The sequence below is a fragment of the Pongo abelii genome, chromosome X (genome assembly GCF_028885655.2).
Source record: "Pongo abelii isolate AG06213 chromosome X, NHGRI_mPonAbe1-v2.0_pri, whole genome shotgun sequence".
Taxonomy (NCBI): domain Eukaryota; kingdom Metazoa; phylum Chordata; class Mammalia; order Primates; family Hominidae; genus Pongo; species Pongo abelii.
Window position 1 is genome coordinate 19,513,353 of NC_072008.2, and position 26,092 is coordinate 19,539,444.

Sequence of the window (26,092 nt, forward strand, 5' to 3'; positions counted from 1 at the left end):
TCTTGGAAATGGCATGTTCACAAATTCTCAAAACATAAATATGGAACACAATTATCTGAAGTTCAATTTCCAAGACAGTCACATATTTCACTCATGACTCTAAGATGGTCATAACATTAAAACAAAAACTCAATGAAAAGCTAAAAGCAATTTTGCCTTTTTGATAAGTTTTAAATATCAATTAGTGGCCTTAGAGGCAAACCAAAGCTTAACAGGAAACCACGATGAATTCCAAGTTTCCACTCGTGGTGCTACATTGTTTTAGAGGAAAGTTTGTCCACTTTGGCACTAGAGACATTTTGGGCTGGGTAATTCTTTATTGGAGGGGGCTGTCCTGTGCATTGTGGGATGTTCAACAGCATCCCTGGTCTCCATCCAGCAGATGCCAGTAGCGCCACCTTCTCCCCAAGTCATGACCACCAAAAATGTCTCCGGACATTACCAGATGTACCTTAGGGGGACAAAGTTGCTCCCAATTGAGAATAACTACCATAGAGGATACAGCCAATGATCTGTGAGTGAGCTGATCTATCACTTGCTGGTTTCACATAAGACTGATGTTTATCCCAACATTTAAAATTACTCTACGGTTTTCTTCAGTTCAGAGTATTCAATAGTTAAATAGCACCAATCCCTAGTTTTTTTCCTAATCTTAAAAAAAAATGGATTTAGCATATCTTACTGGAAATCTGAGTCCATTAGTGACTTCATTTGTTGCCTCAAAAATTATATCTAACCAGAAGTTCAGCCGCTCTTGCCTGGGCGAGTGTTCAATAATGGGTTTCTTGAAGCGTCGAATTAGTAACAAGTTCTGAACTAATGATCGCAGGTACCTGGAAAAATCACAAACAGCAATATATTGGATTCCTAAAGAAACTGAATTCAATTCAAGTCCCTTTAAAATAAGCTTTCCAAAAGCTTTTATTCACTTAAATTCATATTATGTCATGAGTGCTTCATAAACGAATGCTCAGCAGCCACAAAACTAAGAAAACCCAAGCAGTAGGCAAAGTAAGTCCATCCAACAAAATAACACAACGTGGCTTTTACCAACATTGAACTAACCTCAATTTTAGTACCTACTGCCTAAAATGTGGAGATTGGAAAGCATGTGATAACTGTTTTAAATAACAAGGGCAGGCACAGCTGACTCTTGAACAACACAGGTATGAACTGCGCAGCTCCACTTATACACGGACTTTTTTTTCCCAATAAATACACTGGAAAATGTTCTGGAGATGTGCGACAATTTGAAAAACTTTGCAGATGAACTGTGCAGCCTAGAAATATTAAAAAAAAATTAGAAAAAGCTAGGTATGCCATGAATGCATAAAATATATGTAGGTACTGGTCCATTTTATCATTTACTACCCAAAATATAAACAAATCTCTTATAAAAAGTTAAAATGTACCAAAACTTACACACACACTTACAGATTGTATATGGCACCATTCCCAGTCAAGAAAAATATAAACAAATGTAAAGATGTGGTATTATATCAAGACTGCATAAAATTAACTGTAGTGCATACTGCACTACTGTAAGAATTTCGTAGCCACCTCCTGTTGCTATTGTGGTGAGCTCCTGTTGTAAGTATCTGCTTAAAACTCCACCGTGTGGCCAAGTGCGGTGGCTCACACCTGTAATCCCAGCGCTTTGGGAGGCCTAGGCGGGCAGATCACCTGAGGTCAGGAGTTCAAGACCAGCCTGGCCAACATGGTGAAATCCTGTCTCTACCAAAAATACAAAAATTAGCCGGATGCAGTGGCAGGCATCTATAGTCCCAGCTACTCGGGAGGCTGAGGCAGAAGGATTGCTTGAAGCTGAGAGACGGAGGTTGCAGTGAGCTGAGATTGCGCCACTGCACTCCAGCCTGGGCAACAGAGCGAGACTCTGTCTCAAAAACAAACAACAAAAAAAACTCCACCGTGTGAGAATGATCATTTTTGCATGAGAGGTTCGTCTCTCCAGTAAATTGCAGATCATAGTAAAAAGTGATCACTCACGGTTCTCATGCATTCTTCATCGTGTTTAGTGTGACACCATAAACCTTGAATAACACCATGGGACCCATACAGAGTGCCACTAGTGATACTGGAAATGCTCCCAAGCAGCAGAGAAAAGTCATGACATTACCAGAAAAAGTTGAATTGCTTGATATGTATTGCAGACTGAGTTCTGCAGTTATGGCTGCTGCCATTTCAAGATAAATGAACCCAGCCTAAAAATCACTGGAAAAATAGAAAAGGAAATTCATGAAGCTGTCACTGCAGTTGACAGTGGTTGTGAAAATCCTGCACTTTTTGCAAAATATAAAATACAAAATATTGTTTATGTTATTGGTAAGGCTTCCAGTCAACAGTAGGCTATTAGTAGTTAAGTTTTTGGTGAATTTTCAACTGAGCCCCTAACTCCCACATTGTTCAAGGGTCAGCTGTAGTTCAAAGTTCAAAGCAATTACAAAATGACAAAATTTCAAACTCATTTTCTTTTTAATTAAACATGTTATTTTGAGGTAATTTTAGATTTACATGAAGTGCTAAGAAACAATGGCAGCATCTTACAAAACTATAGTACAGTTTTTGGTGGAGCCAAGATGGCCGAATAGGAACAGCTCCAGTCTACAGCCCCCAGTGTGAGCGACGCAGAAGACAGGTGATTTCTGCATTTCCAACTGAGGTACCGGGTTCATCTCACTGGGGAGTGTCAGAAAGTGGGTGCAGGACACTGGGTGCAGCGCACTGAGCGTGAGCTGAAGCAGGGCAAAGCACTGCCTCACCCAGGAAGCCCAAGGGGTCAGGGAATTCCCTTTCCTAGTCAAAGAAAGAGGTGACAGACGGCACCTGGAAAATCGGGTCACTCCCACCCTAATACTGCACTTTTCCAACGGTCTTAGCAAATGGCACACCAGGAGATTATATCCCGCGCCTGGCTCAGAGGGTCCTACGCCCACAGAGCCTCACTCATTGCTAGCACAGCAGTCTCAGATCAAACTGCAAGGCAGCAGCCAGGCTGGGGGAGGGACGCCCGCCACTGTGGAGGCTTGAGTAGGTAAACAAAGCAGCCCGAAAGCTCGGACTGGGTGGAGCCCACCTTAGCTCAAGGAGGCCTGCCTGCCTTTGTAAACTCCACCTCTGGGGACAGGGCACAGCCAAACAAAAGGCAGCAGAATCCTCTGCAGACTTCAATGTCCCTGTCTGACAGCTTTGAAGAGAGTAGCGGTTCTCCCAGCACGCAGCTGGAGATCTGAGAACTGACAGACTGCCTCCTCAAGTGGGTCCCTGACTCCCAAGTAGCCTAACTGGGAGGCACCCCCCAGTAGGGGCAGACTGACACCTCACACGGCTGGGTACTCCTCTGAGACAAAACTTCCAGGGGAACGATGAGGCAGCAACATTTGCTGTTCATCAATATCCGCTCTTTTGCAGCCTCTGCTGCTGATACCCAGGCCAACAGGGTCTGGAGTGGACCTCCAGCAAACTCCAACAGACCTGCAGCTGAGGGTCCTGACTGTTAGAAGGAAAATTAACAAACAGAAAGGACATCCACACCAAAACCCCATCTGTACGTCACCATCATCAAAGACCAAAGGTAGATAAAACCACAAAGATGGGGAAAAAACAGAGCAGAAAAACTGGAAACTCTAAAAATCAGAGCGCCTCTCCTCCTCCAAAGGAACGCAGCTCCTCACCAGCAATGGAACAAAGCTGGATGGAGAATGACTCTGACGAATTAAGAGAAGACGACTTCAGACGATCAAACTACTCTGAGCTAAAGGAGGAAGTTCGAACCCATGGCGAAGAAGTTAAAAACCTTGAAAAAAAATTAGACAAACGGCTAACTAGAATAACCAATGCAGAGAAGTCCTTAAAGGACCTGATGGAGCTGAAAACCACGGCACCAGAACTATGTGATGAACGCACAAGCCTCAGTAGCCGATGCGATCAACTGGAAGAAAGGGTATCAGTGATGGAAGATCAAATGAATGAAATGAAGCGAGAAGAGAGGTTTAGAGAAAAAAAGAATAAAAAGAAACGAACAAAGCCTCCAATAAATATGGGACTATGTGAAAAGACCAAATCTACATCTGATTGGTGTACCTGAAAGTGACGGGGAGAATGGAAACAAGTTGGAAAACACTCTGCAGGACAGTATCCAGGAGAACTTCCCCAACCTAGCAAGGCAGGCCAACATTCACATTCAGGAAATACAGAGAACGCCACAAAGATACTCCTCGAGAAGAGCAACTCCAAGACACATAATTGTCAGATTCACCAAAGTTGAAATGAAGGAAAAAATGTTAAGGGCAGCCAGAGAGAAAGGTCGGGTTACCCACAAAGGGAAGCCCATCAGACTAACAGCTGATCTCTTGGCAGAAACTCTACAAGCCAGAAGAGAGTGGGGGCCAATATTCAACATTCTTAAAGAAAAGAATTTTCAATCCAGAATTTCATATCCAGCCAAACTAAGCTTCATAAGTGAAGGAGAAATAAAATCCTTTATAGACAAGCAAATGCTGAGAGATTTTGTCACCACCAGGCCTGTCCTAAAACAGCTCCTGAAGGAAGCACTAAACATGGAAAGGAACAACTGGTACCAGCCACTGCAAAAACATGCCAAATTGTAAAGACCATCAAGGCTAGGAAGAAACTGCATCAACTAACGAGCAAAATAACCAGCTAACATCATAATGACAGGATCAAATTCACACATAACAATATTAACCTTAAATGTAAATGGGCTAAATGCTCCAATTAAAAGACACAGACTGGCAAATTGGATAAAGAGTCAAGACCCATCAGTGTGCTGTATTCAGGAAACCCATCTCACTTGCAGAGACATACATAGGCTCAAAATAAAGGGATGGAGGAAGATCTACCAAGCAAATGGAAAACAAAAAAAAGGCAGGGGTTGCAATCCTAGTCTCTGATAAAACAGACTTTAAACCAACAAAGATCAAAAGAGACAAAGAAGGCCATTACATAATGGTAAAGGGACCAATTCAACAAGAAGAGCTAACTATCCTAAATATATATGCACCCAATACAGGAGCACCCAGATTCATAAAAGCAAGTCCTTAGAGACCTACAAAGAGACTTAGACTCCCACACAATAATGGGAGACTTTAACACCCCACTGTCAACATTAGACAGATCAACGAGACAGAAAGTTAACAAGGATATCCAGAAATTGAACTCAGCTCTGCACCAAGAGGACCTAATAGACATCTACAGAACTCTCCACCCCAAATCAACAGAATATACATTCTTCTCAGCACCACACTGTACTTATTCCAAAACTGACCACATAGTTGGAAGTAAAGCACTCCTTAGCAAATGTAAAAAAACAGAAATTGTAACAAACTCTCTCTCAGACCACAGTGCAATCAAACTAGTACTCACGATTAAGAAACTCACTCAAAACCGCTCAACTACATGGAAACTGAACAACCTGCTCCTGAATGACTACTGGGTACATAACGAAATGAAGGCAGAAATAAAGATGTTCTTTGAAACCAACGAGAACAATGACACAACATACCAGAATCTCTGGGACACATTCAAAGCAGTGTGTAGAGGGAAATTTATAGCACTAAATGCCCACAAGAGAAAGCAGGAAAGATCTAAAATTGACGCCCTAACATCACAATTAAAAGGACTAGAGAAGCAAGAGCAAACACATTCAAAAGCTAGCAGAAGGCAAGAAATACCTAAGATCAGAGCAGAACTGAAGGAGTGAGAGACACAAAAAACCCTTCAAAAAATCAATGAATCAGGAGCTGGTTTTTTGAAAAGAGCAACAAAACTTGATAGACTGCTAGCGAGACTAATAAAGAAGAAAAGAGAGAAGACTCAAATAGACCCAATAAAAAATGATAAAGGGGATATCACCACTGATCCCACAGAAATACAAACTACTATCAGAGAATACTACAAACATCTCTATGCAAATAAACTAGAAAATCTAGAAGAAATGGATAAATTCCTCGACACATACACCCTCCCAAGACTAAACCAGGAAGAAGTTGAATCTCTGAATCGACCAATAACAGGCTCTGAAATTGAGGCAATAATAGCTCACCAACCAAAAAAAGTCCAGGACCACATGGATTCACAGCCAAATTCTACCAGAGATACAAGGAGGAGCTGGTACCATTCCTTCTGAAACTATTCCAATCAATAGAAAAAGAGGGAATCCTCCCTAACTCATTTTATGAGGCCAGCATCATCCTGATACCAAAGCCTGGCAGAGACACAACAAAAAAAGAGAATTTTAGACCAATATCCCTGATGAACACTGATGCAAAAATCCTCAATAAAATACTGGCAAACCGAATCCAGCAGCACATCAAAAAGCTTATCCACCATGATCAAGTGGGCTTCATCCCTGGGATGCAAGGCTGGTTCAACAAATGCAAATCAATAAATGTAATCCAGCATATAAACAGAACCAAAGACAAAAACCACATGATTATCTCAATAGATGCAGAAAAGGCCTTTGACAAAATTCAACAACCCTTCATGCTAAAAACTCTCAATAAATTAGGTATTGATGGGACGTATCTCAAAATCATACGAGTTATCTATGACAAACCCACAGCCAATATCATACTGAATGGGCAAAAACTGGAAGCATTCCCTTTGAAAACTGGCACAAGACAGGGATGCCCTCTCTCACCACTCCTATTCAACATAGTGTTGGAAGTTCTGGCCAGGGCAATTAGGCAGGAGAAGGAAATCAAGGGTATTCAATTAGGAAAAGAGGAAGTCAAATTGTCCCTGTTTGCAGATGACATGATTGTGTATCTAGAAAACCCCATTGTCTTAGCCCAAAATCTCCTTAAGCTGATAAGCAACTTCAGCAAAGTCTCAGGATACAAAATCAATGTGCAAAAATCACAAGCATTCTTATACACCAATAACAGACAAACAGACAGCCAAATCATGAGTGAACTCCCATTCACAATTGCTTCAAAGAGAATAAAATACCTAGGAATCCAACTTACAAGGGATGTGAAGGACCTCTTCAAGAAGAACTACAAACCACTGCTCAAGGAAATAAAAGAGGATACAAACAAATGGAAGAACATTCCATGCTCATGGGTAGGAAGAATCAATATCATGAAAATGGCCATACCGCCCAAGGTCATTTATAGATTCAATGCCATCCCCATCAAGCTACCAATGACTTTCTTCATGGAATTGGAAAAAACTACTTTAAAGTTCATATGGAACCAAAAAAAGAGCCCACATTGCCAAGACAATCCTAAGCCAAAAGAACAAAGCTGGAGACATCATGCTACCTGACTTCAAACTATACTACAGGGCTACAGTAACCAAAACAGCATGGTACTGGTACCAAAACAGAGATATAGATCAATGGAACAGAACAGAGCCCTCAGAAATAACGCCACATATCTACAAGTATCTGATCTTTGACAAACCTGACAAAAACAAGAAATGGGGAAAGGATTCCCTATTTAATAAATGGTGCTGGGAAAACTGGCTAGCCATATGCAGAAAACTGAAACTGGATCCCTTCCTTACACCTTATACAAAAATTAATTCAAGATGGATTAAAGACTTAAATGTTAGACCTAAAACCATAAAAACCCTAGAAGAAAACCTAGGCAATACCATTCAGAACATAGGCATGGGCAAGGACTTCATGTCTAAAACACCAAAAGCAATGGCAACAAAAGCCAAAATTGACAAATGGGATCTAATTAAACTCAAGAGCTTCTGCACAGCAAAAGAAACTACCATCAGAGTGAACAGGCAACCTACAGAATGGGAGAAAATTTTTGCAATCTACCCATCTGACAAAGGGCTAATATCCAGAATCTAGAATGAACTCCAACAAATTTACAAGAAAAAAACAAACAACCCCATCAAAAAGTGGGCAAAGGATATGAACAGACACTTCTCAAAAGAAGACATTTATGCAGCCAAAGACACATGAAAAAATGCTCATCATCACTGGCCATCAGAGAAATGCAAACCAAAACTATAATGAGATACCATCTCACACCAGTTAGAACGGTGAACATTAAAAAGTCAGGAAACAGCAGGTGCTGGAGAGGATGTGGAGAAATAGGAACACTTTTATACTGTTGGTGGGACTGTAAACTAGTTCAACCGTTGTGGAAGTCAGTGTGGCGATTCCTCAGAGATCTAGAACTAGTAATACCATTTGACCCAGCCATCCCATTACTGGGTATATACCCAAAGGATTATAAATCATGCTGCTATAAAGACACATGCACATGTATGTTTATAGTGGCACTATTCACAATAGCAAAGACTTGGAACCAAGCCAAATGTCCAACAACGATAGACTGGATTAAGAAAATGTGGCACATATACACCATGGAATACTATGCAGCCATAAAAAAGGATGAGTTCACGTCCTTTGTAGGGACATGGATGAAGCTGGAAACCATCATTCTCAGCAAACTATCACAAGGACAAAAAACCAAACACCACATGTTCTCACTCATAGGTGGGAGTTGAACAATGAGAACACATGGACACAGGAAGGGGAACACCACACACCGGGGCCTGTTGTGGGGTGGGGGAAGGGGAGGGATAGCATTAGGAGATATATCTAATGTTAAATGACGAGTTACTGGGTGCAGCACAGCAACATGGCACATGTATAGATATGTAAGTAACCTGCATGTTGTGCACATGTACCCTAAAACTTAAAGTATAAGAAAAAGAAAAAAAAATAACTATAGTACTATATCACAACCAGGATGTTGTCACTGATACAAGGCAAGATAGGGAAATTTCCATCCCCACAGGGACCCCTTGTGTTGCCTTCCCACCATCATGCCTACTTCTCTCCCATCCCATCCCCTCCCTTACTTCTGGCAATCACTAGTCAAACTCACTGTCTTTTATTTTTTAAAAAATTAGAATCTGACTGGGTAGATTTTGATGTTATGATATCTTGACTCTGACCACACCTTTGCTCTTTTCAGGCAAACTGAACTTTTTGGAATATAGTTGCCAGGCAGTAGTGGTCACAACCTCTTTGGTACTAAACGGAATGGTTCAACTGAAAGCATCATAGTATTATTTTGCTCTTTGAGGATAAAAGCTGGAGCTATCCTGGGAAGATAGGCCAGCTAGACTCCAACCGACTTGCTTGGGTACTCAGCAGGCCTGTGTTGTCCCAACTCCATACATTCAAAAGAAAGATCTGGCCCTGGACTGGCTATTGGGAGATCACCTCTAAGCCCTTGGGACATACTGCCAGCTAAGAGCATCTCTGTTTATCTGGGACCTTGGGCCATCCCAGATAGTTTATGCTAACGATATGATTCATAGTCGGGGCCCTGGGCCATACTGTATCAGTTTGACCTCTGGAGAGGTTGGAGCTGAGGTATTAATATCAGCTGCATGAGGACTCCATGCCCACATGACCCATCCCCAATAAAAACCCTGGACATTAAGGCTCAATGAGCTTTACTGGTTGGCAAGACTTCATGCATGTTGTCACACATTTTTGCTGGGAGAATTAAGCACTGTTCACATGACTCCACTGGGAAAGGACAACTAGAAGCTTGCACGTGGTCTCTCCTGGACTCTACCCTATGTACCTTTCTGCCTTTGCTGATTTTAATCTGTATCCTTTCATTGTAATAAACCATAACTAAGAGTGTAACAGCTTTTCTGAGTTCTGTGAGTCCTTCCAGCAAATCATGAACCTGAGAAGGGTCTTGGGGACACCTAACAACAGGTAATAACACTGTAAGTCCTGTAAGTGAGCCCAGGTGCTGATGTAATGGGATTGTATCCAATCCTGGGGTCTCCACTCCCTGAAGTCGGCTCCATCTGGCCCAGATAACAGCAATGCACTTTAAGATTAGTACTTTTCAAACAGCAGCCACTCCAGGAGGGCTAGAGGCCCAGCCTGGCTCTGTGTTCTCTCAGCCTCAGAGAACTTTCGAGAGGTTTGAGGGCCAAATTTAAGTTCCTTCAGATTGGGAAGAAATGGGGTCAAACTAAATATGACTGAAGAGATTCCTACCCCTGGTAATCCAGACTGATCCACTGGACTAGGATGTAAGGGATGGCCAATGAACACAAATCGTTAAAAGTAGGTTTTTAAAAGTTATGTAAATAATCCATACACATTGAAGAAAAATCAGAAAACAAAGGTAAGGAAAAAAAAAATAGAATAAAAACGCCTTATAAGGCTATCTCCCTGAGATAACCACTGTCAATATTCTGAAGAAAATCATTCATTATTTATTGATTATACAAATATCTATTGAGCATTTATTATGAGACTATAGCAATCAATAAGATAACCACAATTATTTATTCATTCATTTCCTTTTTTTTTTAAGGGTGAGAAGGGCAGGGTTTATTGGGCAAAAAGGAAATAAAAAGGGAAACAGGGACTCTCAGCAAAGCGAGAGTTCTGCTGGTAGGCTCCCTGCCTCACAGATTGAATTCCCAGTTACCACCCCAGAACAGGGGAGGCCAGAATCCTCCCCTCTGCTAATGGTGTGAAATTCCACGGCTCCACCCCAGTGCGCATGCCTCCCTGTGCACAGGCCGGTCGAAGGTTCTCGGGGAACCCCTTTATACTTGGCTGTCTCACTGGGATCAAACAATCCTCCAGCCTTGATCTCCCAAAGTGCTGGGATTATAGGCATAACCTACTGCATCCAGCCTCCAGTACTTTTATCATTGGTGTTTCTGTGAGATTTCATATATATATATATGTTTTTTTTTTTTTATTATGCTTTAAGTTCTAGGGTACATGTGCACAACGTGTAGGTTTGTTACCACAATTCTAACAGAGCTTCATGTCTACGGGGAAATCCAATACTGTCCACCCCTCCTGGGCCTTTCCCTACAAGTCACATGCCAAACACATATTTTTAATTAAAACGAGATCATATAGAACAGTGGTTCTCAAAGTGTGGTCACCAGAGCAGCAGCTTGTAATTATTAAGTGCAAATTCTCAGGCGTCCACCCCAGACCTACTGAGCCAGAAATTCTGAGAGTGGGCCCAGCAATCTGTGTTTTCTTTCTTTATTTTACCTATTTATTTTTGAGACAGAGTCTCACTCTGTCACCCAGGCTGGATTGCAGTTGTGCAATCACAGTTCGCTGCAGCTTTGACCTCCCTGGCTCAAGTGATCCTTCTACCTCTGCCTTCCCGAGTAGCTGGGACCACAGGCATGCGCCACCATGCCTGGTTTTTTTTTTTTTTTTTGTAGAGACTGGGTCTCTATTACCCAGACTGGTCTCAAGCTACTGGGCTCAAGCAATCCTCCCACCTCGGCCTCCCAGAGTGCCAGGATTACAGGTATAAGCCACCACACCCAGTCTGTGTTTTAATCAACATAGGTTGATTCTGATGCACAACAAAATTTGAGAACCACTGATACAGAAAAACCTACCTAGGAACCGGCTTTTCTTATTCTACAACAAACCACAAACACACTTCCACATCTCCAAACATTCTTTCCTGCACATTTAAATGGCCGTGTAAGGCTGTTGCTGTGCCACCGTTTTATTTACCATACCCTATTATTGTTCTTTTAGTTCCAGTTTTCATTTGTGATAAACATTTTCTTGGTGTGCTTTTTTCACTTTATTCTATGCTTTCTCACAAATGCATAATACACCCTAGTAGCCAAGAGTGTTTTGCTCTTGAGGACCCAGACAACCTGCAGAAATTAATAGGATAGAAGGCCTAATCTCAGGGATGGAGCAGGCAGGGATATATTCTGTGTGGATCTGTCTTTCCCTCCCTTCACATAAAAGCAAGGGAATTCTCAGAGCAGTTGTGTCTGTGCTAACTTTGCTTTAATGAAAAGTCAGAAGGAGACACATAGTGATTATAAGGAAGACATTTCAGAACAAGATCATGTATTGAGATGGGTGATGACAACACACAGACACAACTCACCAGACTGGAGGTTTCAGTTTGAACAACCTCTCTGCTGCCTGGACGGCTTTCCCAACATCACTGGCCAGCATGCTGACGCTGAGGAACTGACCCACATCCCAGTAATTGTTCATTTTCTCCAAGCTCCCTTTTCTTCCCAACAAACTGTTCAGCCGGACACCTTAAGAATTTGAATTTTAGATAGTCAGAAAAATCTTTCTTAGTTTCTGTCATATTGAGGATAAGCAAGTATTTTATTTTGGCTGCTGTCTCAGGTGTGCTATAGGAAAAGTAACTGATTGTTCCTTTTGAAATATAATTCTAGTAGGACGGGCATGGTGGCTCACACCTGTAATCCCAGCACTTTGGGAGGCTGAAGCAGGCGGATCACTTGAGGTCAACAGTTCGAGACCAGCGTGGCCACCATGGTGAAACCCCATCTCTACTAAAAATACAAAAAAAATTAGCTGGGCATGGTGGCGGGCACCTGTAATCCCAGCTACTCGGGAGGCTGAGGCAGGAGAATTGCTTGAACCCGGGAGGTGGAGGTTGCAGTGAGCCAAGATCGCACCACTACGCTCCAGCCTGGGCAACCGAGCAAGACTCTGTCTCAAAAAAAAGAATAGAAATATAATGATATAATGCTAGTTATTTCAACGTAATTTTTAATGCCAAACTTGTATAATCAAAGCATCAACATCTGCAATAATAAACACCTTTACCTATCTTCCTTAGTTCTAAGGAAGTTTCAAATTGTTGTCCAGCAACTATCAGCAAAACGGCAAGATTAATTCCCGAATAGAGAGATGACTGGAGTTCAAACCCTTTGCGATACCTATAATTACAGAACCACCAAAGTCTTATTATATTACAACAAAAAATGTTTAAATAATGGTATAAACCAACTTTCTCATGAAAAGTTTTATTTCTCTAAATTTGTTGTTGCCCATTCCCCTCGCCTCCCACCACCACCTTTACCAACAGCCACACGCAGCTCTCTAGTAACTTAAAAAATGTCATAATAGGCCAGGCGCCATGGCTCATGCCTGTAATCCCAGCACTTTGGGAGGCCGAGGCACGTGGATCGCTCGAGGCCAGGAGTTTAAGGCCAGCCTAGCCAACATGGTAAAACCCCATCTCTACAAAAAAAAAAAAACCACAAAAATTAGCTGGGTGTGGTGGTGCATGCCTGTAATCCCAGCTACTCGGGAGGCTGAGACAGGAGAATTAGCTTGAACCCGGGAGGTGGGACCTGCAGTGAGCCAAGATCGCGCCACTGCACTCCAGCCTGGGTGACAGAGCGAGACTCTGTCTTAAAAAAAAAAAAAAAGTCATAATAGCAACATAGTAACTTACACTAGGGAGTTTTAATTTTTTTTTGTTCGTAAGATTTTTATTATAAAAGCCTCAATGACTATAGAAAATAGGGAAATCATCATGAAGTACACAAAAGAAATTTAAAATCAATTCTAATCCTACTCCCAAAAGATCACCACGATTTGATGTCTGGAGTGCAGTGGTGTAATCATAGTTCACTGCAGCCTGCAACTCCTGCATCCAAGCAATCCTTCCACCTCAGCCTCCCAAGAAGCTAGGACCACAGGTTTGTGCCATCATGTCCAGTTAATTTTTTTTTCATTTTTTAAAACACAGGGTCTCACTCTGTCACCCAGGCTGGAGTGCAGTGGCACAATCATAGCTGCAGCTTTGAACCCCTGGGCTCAAGCGATCCTCCCACCTCAGCCTCCCAAGTAGCCGGGATTACAGGCATGAGCCACCCTGCCCACCTAAACCTTGTTTCTAAAGTTGGGTTCCAATTCTGCATTGAGTATTTTTTATTACATCGAAATGGCATCAACGGTAGGCCATTTCTCTGCAAGCTGTTTGTTTGCTTTTAACAATATGGAGTTGTTTTTTCATGCAGGAAGTAGTATTGCCAAAATCCTGGATCCTAAATAACTATAGGAGCAGTGGCAAAGTGAGGCCAGTGACAGGGATCTACTGTATCAGGATAAGGAACAGGACACAAAATTGGGAATCCTATTTTTATACCAAAAGTTTAACAGTGACATTTTCACTCTCTTCTTTATCCTTTTCTATACATGAAAAGTTCATTTCTGTTCTATGAACAAGTATGAAAATTATAGGCAGGAAAAAATAACTCAATGAAGTAATGACACAAATGTCTTTAAGTGGCACCATTTATACCAAAGACTTGCTAGTGGTAATTTTGTCACTCATGTGATGGCAAGAGAATTCAACAACAAAATATTAATTCTTGAAAGGAGAAGTTATCATTGAAGTCAGCTAAAATACGGCTTTATCAATTCTGAGGCATAATACAAATACCCTCAGATCAGAGGACACCGAGAAAGTCCTTCCTACCTTAGTCAACAAAATTCAACCTTTTTTTTCCTGTGTTTTGGGAATTTTAAATTCTACATCCTTCTAGATGTGACTGTTTTATTTTCTTCTGCTATGAAAAGTCATACTGAGAAGAGGGCAGAGAGGGTTGCTCCTCCAGAAGTCAAGCAGGCCCAACTTACGGGCAGAGAAGATCTGAACTCCAGGCAGGACCGTAGTCCCAGATTCACCACTAACCAGCCCTGTGATCTTGGACCAGCTCCCCACCTCCCTGAGCCATATGCTACGTGCCTGCACTGGAGAGTGTGGGTTAGATGATATCCAAGATAGATCTTATCCACAGCCACCATGCCCTGAGCAGAAGACGAAGCTTCATTTGCTTCTGCACCTACCGCCACCACCTTCTGAAGCCGCTGGAGAAAAACTCCTAGGACTTTCTTGAAGGAGCCAAAGGCAGTGATTTTCTGACCTGGGGACTGAATTCCCCACCACCATAGTGGGAACACAGCTTTCTGTTTCGGCTTTACCAAACATTAACTTCCCTTCGATACCCTGAGTGACTCCTCTCCACCACATGGTGCATTAGGAACTACTGGAAATTTAAAAAAAGAAAATGAGGTCATTATGTTCCAAGAACTTACACTATGGTGGAAGGGAATAAGATCTACACATAATTAGTGACAGTGGAAGCAAGAATGTGGTAAGTATCTTAAAATCACACAAATTCAAGTCTAGAGGAACTCACAGAAGACATATAGGGCCATCTCACCTAGATACTTGAGATATGACACAAAAATGAAGAGAAATGAGGCCGGGTGTGGTGGCTCATGCCTGTAATACCAGCACTTTGAGAGGCCGAGGTAGGTGGATTGCCTGAGGTCAGGAGTTCGAGACCAGTCTGGCCAACATGGTGAAACCCCATCTCTATTAAAAATACAAAAAAATTAGCTGGGCATGGTGGCGTGTGCCTGTAATCCCAGCTACTCAGGAGGCTGAAGCAGGGGAATTGCTTGAACCAGGGAGGTGGAGGTTGCAGTGAGCCAAGATCATACACTGAACTCCAGCCTGGGTGACAGAGTGAAACTCGGTCTCAAAAAAAAAAAAGAAAAAAGAAAAAAAAAAGGCAAGAGAAATGAAACAGCAGTGATTTGGAAAGGGAGCCCTCAGCATAGAAAACAGCAGGAACAGAGACAGGAGTTTGGAAAACTCCTTAGGAACTACAGTTTAGTTGGACACACACCAGGTAGTGGGAAACAAGGCTAGAGGTAGGTTGGAGAAAGTGTTCAGGACACCTAGAATGCTTATCTGAGAGTCTGAATTTTTATATAGCAGGGAGCAAGGAGCCATGGTGGGTTCTTGAGCTTTAGGAAGAATAAGTTATAAATCTGTGAGGGATAGACTGAGCAGACAGCAAGCAGAGAGTCTACTTGGGTACTGTTAGAATATTCCTGGCAAGAAAGTTAAAAAAAAAAAAAAAAAATGGCAGTGACTGGGGGCAGTGGTGATGGGAAAGGACTGGCAAGCAGTGAAAGAAGGCTCGCAGAAGGGCTGCAAATGGGGCCTGACTGGACAGGGAGGTAAGTGAGTAAAATGAATCCAACACTGACCGAAAGTTTACACCTAGGAGGGTAAAGAATAGTAGTAAGAAAGTAAGACATTGGAAGCCATACCTTGTGGAGAAGAGTAAATGACTTCAGCCTTCAAAATGTTGAGTCTGAAATACCAACATCATCTTGAGGTAGAACAGGTGGACAAAGGGGGGAGATGTAAGGCCATCACTTAGGATGTTGGGTTGGAGAGCTCCAGCTAAGGGTCCCTAGGTGTGAGAGTGGCTGGGATTGTCAGAGAAGTAAGTGCAGATGGAGAGAAAGTGGGGAGGACAGAGCCTCCTGTGTGTATGAAAGGGAGAGAGAGAGGAAGCAGTTAGAATTGAATGAAAGCAGAACAGCAATGTCAAGAGCTCTTATGATGGAAATGAATGATGTGGGCCTGTTGGTTCCACCTTCAGAATACATCCTGCATCCAACTTTCTCAACACTTTTGTCCCCACCACCCTGGCTCAAGCCACCACCAGCTCTCCCCTGAATTACTGCTATACTCTCCTGTTCCCTGCTTCTGTCCTTGCCCCTGTGATAGACTGTTGAATAGCCACAAATTCCTCCCATCGAAATATGCATGCACCTTTGCAATGCAACTTTGCTATTCATCCTAGTCAGAGGTGGAGCACATTCCTCCACTCTTTTGAATGTGGGCGGGCCATGTGATTTGCTTTGACCAATAGCATGTGGCAGAAGTAACCACGTGTGAGTTCCCCAACCTAAGCCTCTAGAGGCTTTGCTGCTCCCTTGTTCACTCTCTTAGAGTTCTGCATACCAGGTAAGAAAGCTGGTCTACCAGGATTAGAACCACATGGTGGAGAGCTGAGGTACAACATCAATAGCCAACACCAGCTGCCAAATATGTACGGGGTCATTTGGATCTTCCAGCCACACCTGACCCTACAGTTGACTTCAGTTTTAGAAGTGAGCCCAGGTGAAGCCAGCAGAAGAAGTACCCGGCAAAGCCACAGAATCATGAAAAATCATGATCATTGCTGTTCGAAGCTGCTAAGTTTTGGGGTTGTTATGCAGCAAGTGATAACTGATACACCCTCTAAAATATATTCTTTGCATAACATTGAGTACTCTTGTTAAAATGCATGTCCAATCTTGTCACTCCTCTGCTCAAACCCTCCATTTGATGTTCCTTCTCACTCAGAGCAAGAAGGTCTTGCCCCCTTCCTGTTTCATGTTGCTCTCCACTCACCCCTTGCTTACTGCTGACCATCCTGGAGTGTGCCTGCCATGCTTCATCCTCAGAGTCTCTGCCCTTGCTGTTCCCTCCGCCAAGAACACTTTCTCCAGTTATCTGTGAAGTTCACTCCCTTATCACTTTCCTATCTTTAGGCACCTTCACTGACCACCCTATTTAAAATTGCAGACCACCCCTCCGAGCCCTCCCCTTTATCCCCTTCCCTGCTTAACCTTTCCCCATAGCCCTCAGATGACATCCTACATGTGTCACTTTCTTTAACTTCCCTCACCAGCAATGCAAGGCCCCCAAGGGCAGGATTCATGTCTGTTGTGTCCATATCCCCACCACCTAGAAAAGTTTCTGGCACACAGTAAGCCATCACTGAACACTGTTAAATACATGAATGAATAAGTGAATGAATGAACAGATCACTGGGAAGATGATGCCCTGGTGGTGGTGGACAAGGTTTTGGAAGTGGGAGCTTGGAAGGAGTGTGCTGGGCCTCCTTCTTGGCCCATAAACAAGTGTACCTGTGGGAAGAGTGTGACCAGTAGAAAACCCTGTTTCTCATGGTTTTCTCTCAAAAAGGCAATCTGGAAATTCCCAGACCACATTTACTACAAATGTTTGCTCACTGCCAGCAGACACATATACATAAGGAAGAGATGCACATCCTTAGCCTATGTGATTCTGTTCCTTGAAGAGACGCATGTGCTGATAACTCGGGCTGAGGGTTTACCACTCAATGGCGCTGTCTCGGCTGGTGTCATCTTTGCAGTCTGAATCCAAGAAGATGTCCTTGTAGATCCTCCCACACAGGCAGAACATGTCAGGGCCTGGGTGATCACAGCTCTGCAGAACCTGGAGCATGATCTGCAGAGCCTTCTCACGGTCACCTGTGCTGTTTCTCCTGGAAGATAGATGTTATAAGGTCACAAATGAATGAATCAAGACAATGGAATAGAGGCCAGGTGCAGTGGCTCACACCTGTAATCCCAGCACTTTGGGAGGCAGAAGCAGGTGGATCATTTGAGGTCAGGAGTTCGACACCAGCCTGGCCAACATGGTGAAAACCTGTCTCTACTAAAAATACAAAAAGTAGCCAGGTGGTAGTGGCCCACGCCTGTAATCCCAGCTACTTGGGAGGCTGAGGCAGGAGAATCACTTGAACCTGGGAGGCAGAGGTTGCAGTGAACCAAGATCGTGCCACTGTACTCCAGTCTGGGTGACAGAGTGAGATCCTGTTTTTTTTTTTTTTTTTAAAAAAAGACAATAGAATATATACGCATTCATCATGCTGAAAGACAGGTGCAAGGATGCTGTACTTTAACAGAAAAATTATTTCTAAATAATAGTTTTCATTTTCCAATGTAGTCACTGCTTAAGATTCACACCAGTAAACCTTATCCAACTATACTCAGTCCCTACTTGATTCTATCTCAACAAGTAAATCATAAGGAAATGAAAAAATAAGTGAAGGGGAAACCTATATAATAAAAAAGACTTAAGAGTCATATCAACTAAATGCAACATACAGACTTTGTCTGGATTGTGATTCAAAGAAATCCACTATAAAACATATGAGGCTGGGTACAGTGGCTCACACCTGTAATCCCAGTACTTTGGGAGGCCGAGGCAGGTGGATCACTTAAGGTCAGGAATTCGAGACCAGCCTGGCCAACATGGTGAAACCCTGTCTCTACAAAAATACAAAAATTAGCCAGGTGTGGTGGCGGGCGCCTGTAGTCCCAGCTACTTGGGAGGCTGAGGGGAGAATCACTTGAACCCAGGAGGCAGAAGTTGCAGTGAGCTGAGATTGTGCCACCGTACTCTAGCCTGGGTGACAGAGTGAGACTCTGTCTCAACAAAAAAAAAAAAAAAAAAAAAAAGAAAAAAAAAAAAGAAAAGGAAAGACAATTGGGAAAATTTGAGCACTGACACTGAGAAATTGTTCATTTTTAGGTATAATGTAAAACCTAAAAACTGTTCATTTTTAGGTATGATACTGCAATCATGACTATGTTTTATAAGTGTCCTTAATCCTTTTTTTTTTTTTTTTTTTTTTTGAGACAGTCTCGCTCTGTCGCCCAGGCTGGAGTGCAGTGGCATGATCTCAACTCATTGCAACCTCCACCTCCTGAGTTCAAGCAATTCGTGTGCCTCAACCTTCCAACGTAGCTGGGATTACAGGCATGCGCCACCACGCCCAACTAATTTTTGTAATGTTAATAGAGGTTTCACCATGTTGGCCAGGCTAGTCTCAAACTCCTGACTTCAGGTGATCCACCCGCCTCGGCCTCCCAAAATTCTGGGATTACAGGCGTAAGACACCGTGCCCAGCCAAGTGTCCTTAGCTTTTAAAGATACACACTTAAATATCTGAGGATAAAATGATATGTCTCTGCTTTGTAACAAATCCAGCATTGGGGTATAAAGGAGTGGGTGGGGGCAAAGGGGAACAAAATTGGCCATGCAATGATAATTATCAAAGTGGATATGGGGTAGATGGGGGTTTATTATTGTGATGGTTAATTTTATGTGTCGGCTTGACTGGGCTAAGGAAGGCCAGAAAGCTAGTAAAACGTTATTTCTGGGTATGTCTATGAGGGTGTTTCTCGATAAGATTAGCATCTGAATCAACAGTCTGAGTAAAGAAGACCACCCTCACCAATGCAGGTGGCATCACGCAATCCATTGAGGGTACCAAGAGAACAAAAAGGCCAAGGAAGAGTGAATTTTCTTTTTTTGAACTGGGAAATTCATCATCTCCTGCCCTTAGACATTGGAGTTCCTGGATCTTGGACCTTCAGGCTTCAGGACTTACCCCAACAGCATCCCCGGTTCTCAGGCCTTTGGACTCAGACCAAATCACACCACAAGCATTCCTGGTTCTCCAGCTTGCATGGGACTTGCCAGCCTCTAGAATCACCTGAGGCAATTCTCATAATCCATCTCTTCCCTCTAGATCTCTATGCATCCTATTGGTTTGTTCCTCTGGAGAACCCTGCCTAAGATAATTACACTATTCCCTACTTTTAAATATATTTGTGATTTTACATAATAAAAACAAAAACGAAAAAGGTACCCATCCTGACCCAACGATTCCACTTCTAGAATCTGTAATATGTACATCTTTTTTCAAGAATTTTTTGAACAAAGATGTTTGTTATGGCACTGCTTGTAATAGTAATGAACTGGAGATGACTCAGATGTCCATTAACGGAAGAACAGCAAAATATATTTTGCAACAACCAGACTACAGAATAACGTAATCATTATAAAGGGACAGATCCACGTGTAATTACCCAGAGGAACATCCGTAACAGTAACATCTCATGGAAAAAACCTGAACTAAATGAAAAGCATGACCCCATTCTTTGAAATAAACACTATTCACATGTGTATGTACATAGACAAAAGTCTGTAAGGATACATATTAAAATGTTCAGAAAATCATTGCTGGGATTTAAACAAGGTGGTCCTGGGTATATTTTATTAATAACCATTCTAATAAGTGAATAAATTATTCTTTTTAATTTCTTGGTAATAGGTTTTTTTGTTTTTTTTTGTTTTTTTTTGTTTTTCTTTTTTTGAGATGGAGTCTCCCTCTGTCATCTGGCCTGGAGTGTGGTGGCACAATCTCAGCTCACTGCAACTCTGCCTCTCAGGTTCAAGCGATTCTTCCACCTCAGCCTCCCAAGTAGCTGGGATTACAGGTGTGCACCACCACACCCAGCTAATTTTTGAATTTTTTTTTTTTAAAGGAGAAATGGGGTTTAACCATGTTGGCCAGGCTGGTCTCGAACTCATGACCTCAGGTGATCCACCCGCCTCAGCCTCCCAAAGTGCTGGAATTACAGGCATAAGCCACTGCGCCCGGCCACAATAGGCTCTTTTATGTTTTCTTTCCTGAGGACATGCAACTCAAAAACTACTGCATCATCCCAGATGTCAAATTAGTATCTAAAATGGCCAGACTTTCTCAAGTGGGGTTCCATGACAGAATTAATCCCTGGAAAAAATTATTTGATTATTTGAGTGACTATTTTTTCAGTGCTCCCAAGGATGGTATGTAGCCAGCCTCATTCTGGATGCAGGAGAGAAATTCAATCACTTCATACAATAGATGCCAGCGGGCATTAGGACTTAATTCTCTTGTGGAACCCAACCTGGGTTGGAAAGGGCTAATCTAGACATTTGGCGACCTTCTGGAAACCTGTAATAATTAAGCCTGTATTTTGACTCGGACTTTTTCCATTTTCTACCTTGATCCTGTTCTAACATATTTTATCTTTCCTCTTTTTGTCATATAGAATCTAACTGAACTAACCTACAAACTGCATCTCTTGTTGCACAGCCATTGTATAATATTCTTTAATTTTTAAGAGCCAACAGATACCAACTCAAATTTACCAGAGCATTTAAATAATTTCTAATGTCTGTGGCAAGAATATGAAACAGATTGAAACTTTAATGAGGCACAACATTTCTACATCTGTAATTAGCCAACTTTTGAGGTGTGAAATATTCATGATTCTGAAAAGAATGTACTAAATTCAATAAACTCACTTAAATGCTTTTTTTTTTTTTTTTTTTCTCTTTGAGACAGGGCTTTGTCGCCCAGGCTGGAGTACAGTGGTACGATCTCGGTTCACTACAGCCTCAACCTCCCAGGCTCAAGCGATCCACCCAACCCAGCCTCCCAAGTAGCTGTGACTACAGGCACGTACTACCACACCTGGCTAAATTGTGTAGTTTTTGTAGAGACAGAGTTTCACCATGTTGCCCAAGCTAATACCTAATTATTGATATGAGCTCAGGTTTGTTTGGATTTTAGTTTTTTGGACCAGTTACATCAAGATTTCCCTTGAATTTTCTCATTAACTTGAAATTTACCCTTGTTACTCAAAACAAAAGGTCTTTTGAGTATAAACAAAACAAAAATCAAACATTTGAAAAAATTAAAAGCAAAGAGATTTTCAGCTTAAAAGCCACTTTAAGACAGGTGTTAAATAGCTAATCCCTTTAGTGGTTAATAATCAGCTTTTGGATCTGCTTATCATTTTCAGATCCCAAGGTATCCAAGAACAAGCCTACAGATAAAAACTCTTATGTTGAATCAGTCAGCAACACCTGTTTCTGGCAATTAAGGCCATTTCACAATTAAGACAAGGAAACTTTGACAGTGGGTCTGAATCTTGGCTGCATATTAGAATCACCTGGGAGGCTGGGCGTGGTGGCTCATGCCTGTAATCCCAGCACTGTGGGAGGCTGAGGCGGGCAGATCACCTGAGGTCAGGAGTTCAAGACCAGCCTGGCCAACATGGTGAAACCCTGTCTCCACTAAAAATACAAAAATTAGCAGGGCATAGTGGTAGGTGCCTGCAGTCCCAGCTACTCCAGAGGCTGAGATAGGAGAATCACTTGAACCCAGGAGGCGGAGGTTGCAGTGAACTGAGATCGCACCATTGTACTCCAGTCTGGGCAACAAGAGGGAAACGCCATCTCAAAAAAAAAAAGAAAAGAAAAGAAAAGAAAAAAAAATTGAATCACCTAGGAGCTTAAATCCAAATCTCTGGAGACCCAGACATCAGTGCTTCTCATGCTGGACTTTCTGAGTCAGTGGGTTGGCATCACTGCTAAATCCACCGCTCCCTTCTCACTCCTTGTCCTATTTCACATACGTGTGCATGTGACAACCATGCACTCCTTCCTCCTTGGACTACTTTTATCATTTGATTTCCAGGACACCACACTCGCCCGATTTTCTCCTACTTTAGTCGATCTCTCTGATCTTTTCACATTGGAGTGTCCCTTAGCAGTACCCTTGGACATTTCATCTTTCTTGGTAACTACCCTAGATCCCTTGATCATCCATTGCCATGACTTTTCAAACCATCCATATTTTGATGACTTCCAAATTTCTATCTCCAGCCTAGGCCTCTCCCCTAAAATTCAGACTCACATATCCAACTGCCTTCTCAGCAACTCATTTGCATGTTGATACCTCAAACTTAACGTGTCCCAAATCAAACTTTTTTTTTCCCCCCTGAGACAGAGTCTTACTCTGTCACCCAGGCTGGAATGGTGTGATGCATTCTCAGCTCACTGCAACCTCTAACTCACAGGCTGAAGCGACTCTCATGCCTCAGCTTCCCAAATAGCTGGGATTACAGGCGTGCACCATCATGCCCAGCTAATTTTTGCATTTTTAGTAGAAACAGTTTAGCCATGATGACGAGGGTGGTCTTGAACTCCTGGCCTCAAGTGATCTGCCCACTTTGGCCTCCTCAAGTGCTGGGATTACAAGTGTGCGCCACCACGGCTGGCCCCAAATCAAACTCTTGATTGTCCCATTAAGCCTGTTCTTCTACAGTCTTCCCCTTCTTGTTAAATGGCCAATCCATTCTTCCTCTTACTCAGGCCAAAAACTTTGCAGTTATGTTTGGTTCCTCTAACACCATTTATTGGACCAGGAGATTCTATTGGCTTTTATTTCAAACTACATCTGAAATTGACCCACTCCTCATGAAGCCCACCCTTACCACTCTGGTCCAAGCCATGCCATTTCCTGCTTCCACACTTACCTCTCTACTATCTAGTCTCAACACAGCAGTCATAGTGATCCTCTACGCTGTAAGGCAGGTCATGTCATCCTTCTACTCAAAACTCACCAGTGGCTCCCATCCTAGAGCAAACACCAATTTTCTTCCAATAGCCTGTAAGGATCTACAAGATGTGGTCCTAGTTATTTCTCCAACCTCATCTCTTACCACTCCTGTGCCCCGATCACCTACTATGCTCCAGCTATACAAGCTTCCTTGCTGTTCCGCATGCTGATCCCTCTACCTGAAATGATCTTCCCCCACATATCACATGGTATGTTCCCTTGCCTCTTTCTGATCTTTGCTCCATGTCACTTTCTAGTAGGTGTGGTCTTCTCTGAGCACTCAACTTAAAATTGCAATCTTCCCACCCTACTTACTGGCCACCCTATCACCCTAAACTGTTTTAATACATTTAGGTTTTTTTTTTTATTCTATTTCCCCATTTTAGAATGCAAGCTCCGAGAGGGTGGAGACTTTTTGGATCTGATTTGTTAACTACTATGCTTAAAACTGGATCTGGCACAAAGTAGGTGATCAATAAGCGTGTGTTAAATGAGTTAACAGACTCATTTAACTGCTCACTACTAACTGAGCAGTTATTCTAGTGACATGGAGAGATCTCTAAGCATTGATTACTATGTGAAAAAAACAACAGTATACCTCCTGTGTGGTCCTATAGTTTAAAAACTCTGCAGTATGACATATTTTCATAGTATGTAAGTGCATAGAAAATTGTCTCCAAGGATATCACACCAAACTGACAAGAGAGGTTACTTCTGGAATATGGACGGGACAAGAGATTAGAGTTCAGAGGGATAACTGCTTTAAATGGATTGCTTTTCAGTTTTTCACAGTAATATACAAACATATTCAACTATTATTACTTTTGTTTTTTTGAGGCAGGGTCTTGCTCTGTTGCCCAAGTAGAATGCACTGAGTGGTGTGATCACAGCTCACTGTAGCCTCAAGCTCCTGGGCTCAAATGAAACTCCTGCCTCAGAGTGCTGGGAATACAGGCACGCATGACCACACCTAGCTTTTATTATTTATTTATTTATTTGGTAGAGACGGGGTCTTGCTATGTGGCCCAGGCTGGTCTCAAACTCCTAGGCTAAAGTGATCCTCTTGCCTCGGCCTCCCAAAGTGCTGAGACTGCAGGCACGAGCCAACACACGTGGCTTCATCTATTACTTATGTAAAAAATGCACAGAATAAAAACACAACACTGGATTGGGAATCATATAGAGCTAGATTCTGGCTATTTTCACACCATTTATTACCCAATTGAATTTTGAGGAGGGCACTTAGTCCTTCTGTGCCTCAGTCCTTCACCTGAAGTGTCTGACTTTGCTTACCTCAAAGCATTGCCATGAGCTATGTGTGTGCCAGAGCACTGACTTGCCATCAGCCATCCTGTCTCCCTGGCCCTCTTTTCTATACTGTGTCTGTAAGAGGAAATTCACAGGGCAAGAGACAAATAGAATCCCAATAAATCCTCCTTCTAAGCCAGCCCTGAGCTTTAACACACAAAAGGTCTCATTAGACCAGTGTCCTTTCTAGAATAAAATTCGTGTTGAATCACCTGTCAAAAACCTTACAAGAGACTTCTGCTTCCAATTAAGATGTAGAAGAATGTGAAAGGTCTTCACTCCTGCAGTGACAATAAGAACCCCAACAAATGTAAAAATCACACTGAGTCCGGGCACGGTGGCTCATGCCTGTAATCCCAGCACTTTGGGAGGCCGAGACGGGCGGATTACTTGAGGTCAGGAGTTTGAGACCAGCCTGGCCAACAGGGTGAAACCCTGTCTCTACAAAAATACAAAAATTAGCCAGGTGTGGTGGTAGGTGCCTGTAATCCTAGCTAGTCGGGAGTCTGAGGCAGGAGAATTGCTCAAACCCAGAAGGTGAAGGTTGCAATGAGCAGAGGTCGTGCCACCAAGCCCTCACTCTCCCTCTCACCATATGAGCTGCCTGCTCCGCCTTCAACTTCTGCCATGAATAAAACCTGCCAGAGACCTCCCCAGAAGCTGAGCAGACACCAATGCCATGCTTGTACAGTCTGCAGAACTGTGAGCCAATTAAACCTGTTTTCTTTATAGATCACCCAGTCTCTGGTATTTCTTTATAGCAATACAAGAACGGCCTAACACAGGGATATAATATTCTATATCTTGATTGTGGTGGTAGTTTCATGGGTGTGTTTATTTGGCCAAACTCATCAAATCGTGCACTTAAAATTTTAGTTTATTGTATGGTGGTTTTTTGAGACAGGATCTCACTGTCACCCAGGCTGGAATACTGTGGCATGATCATAGCTCACCACAGCCTTGAACGCCCAGCCTCAAGCAATCCTCCCATCTCAGCCTCCTGAGTAGCTGGAACTACAGGCGTACACCACTAAGGCAA

General features: G+C 42.6%; 1 protein-coding gene across 3 annotated transcripts in view; it reads right to left on the reverse strand.

The window, feature by feature from the left end:
* Positions 1–26,092, reverse strand: part of MAP3K15 (mitogen-activated protein kinase kinase kinase 15) — a 155,630-nt gene that overhangs the window by 54,496 nt on the left and 75,042 nt on the right. For all 3 annotated transcript variants that reach the window (XM_054544388.2, XM_054544390.2, XM_054544389.2), the window contains exons 7-10: positions 17,815–17,985; positions 12,641–12,753; positions 11,940–12,099; positions 683–833 (exon numbers count right to left, since the gene is read on the reverse strand). In XM_054544388.2, the coding sequence (XP_054400363.1) occupies positions 683–833; positions 11,940–12,099; positions 12,641–12,753; positions 17,815–17,985 (595 nt within the window). The remainder of the gene's footprint in view (positions 1–682; positions 834–11,939; positions 12,100–12,640; positions 12,754–17,814; positions 17,986–26,092) is intronic.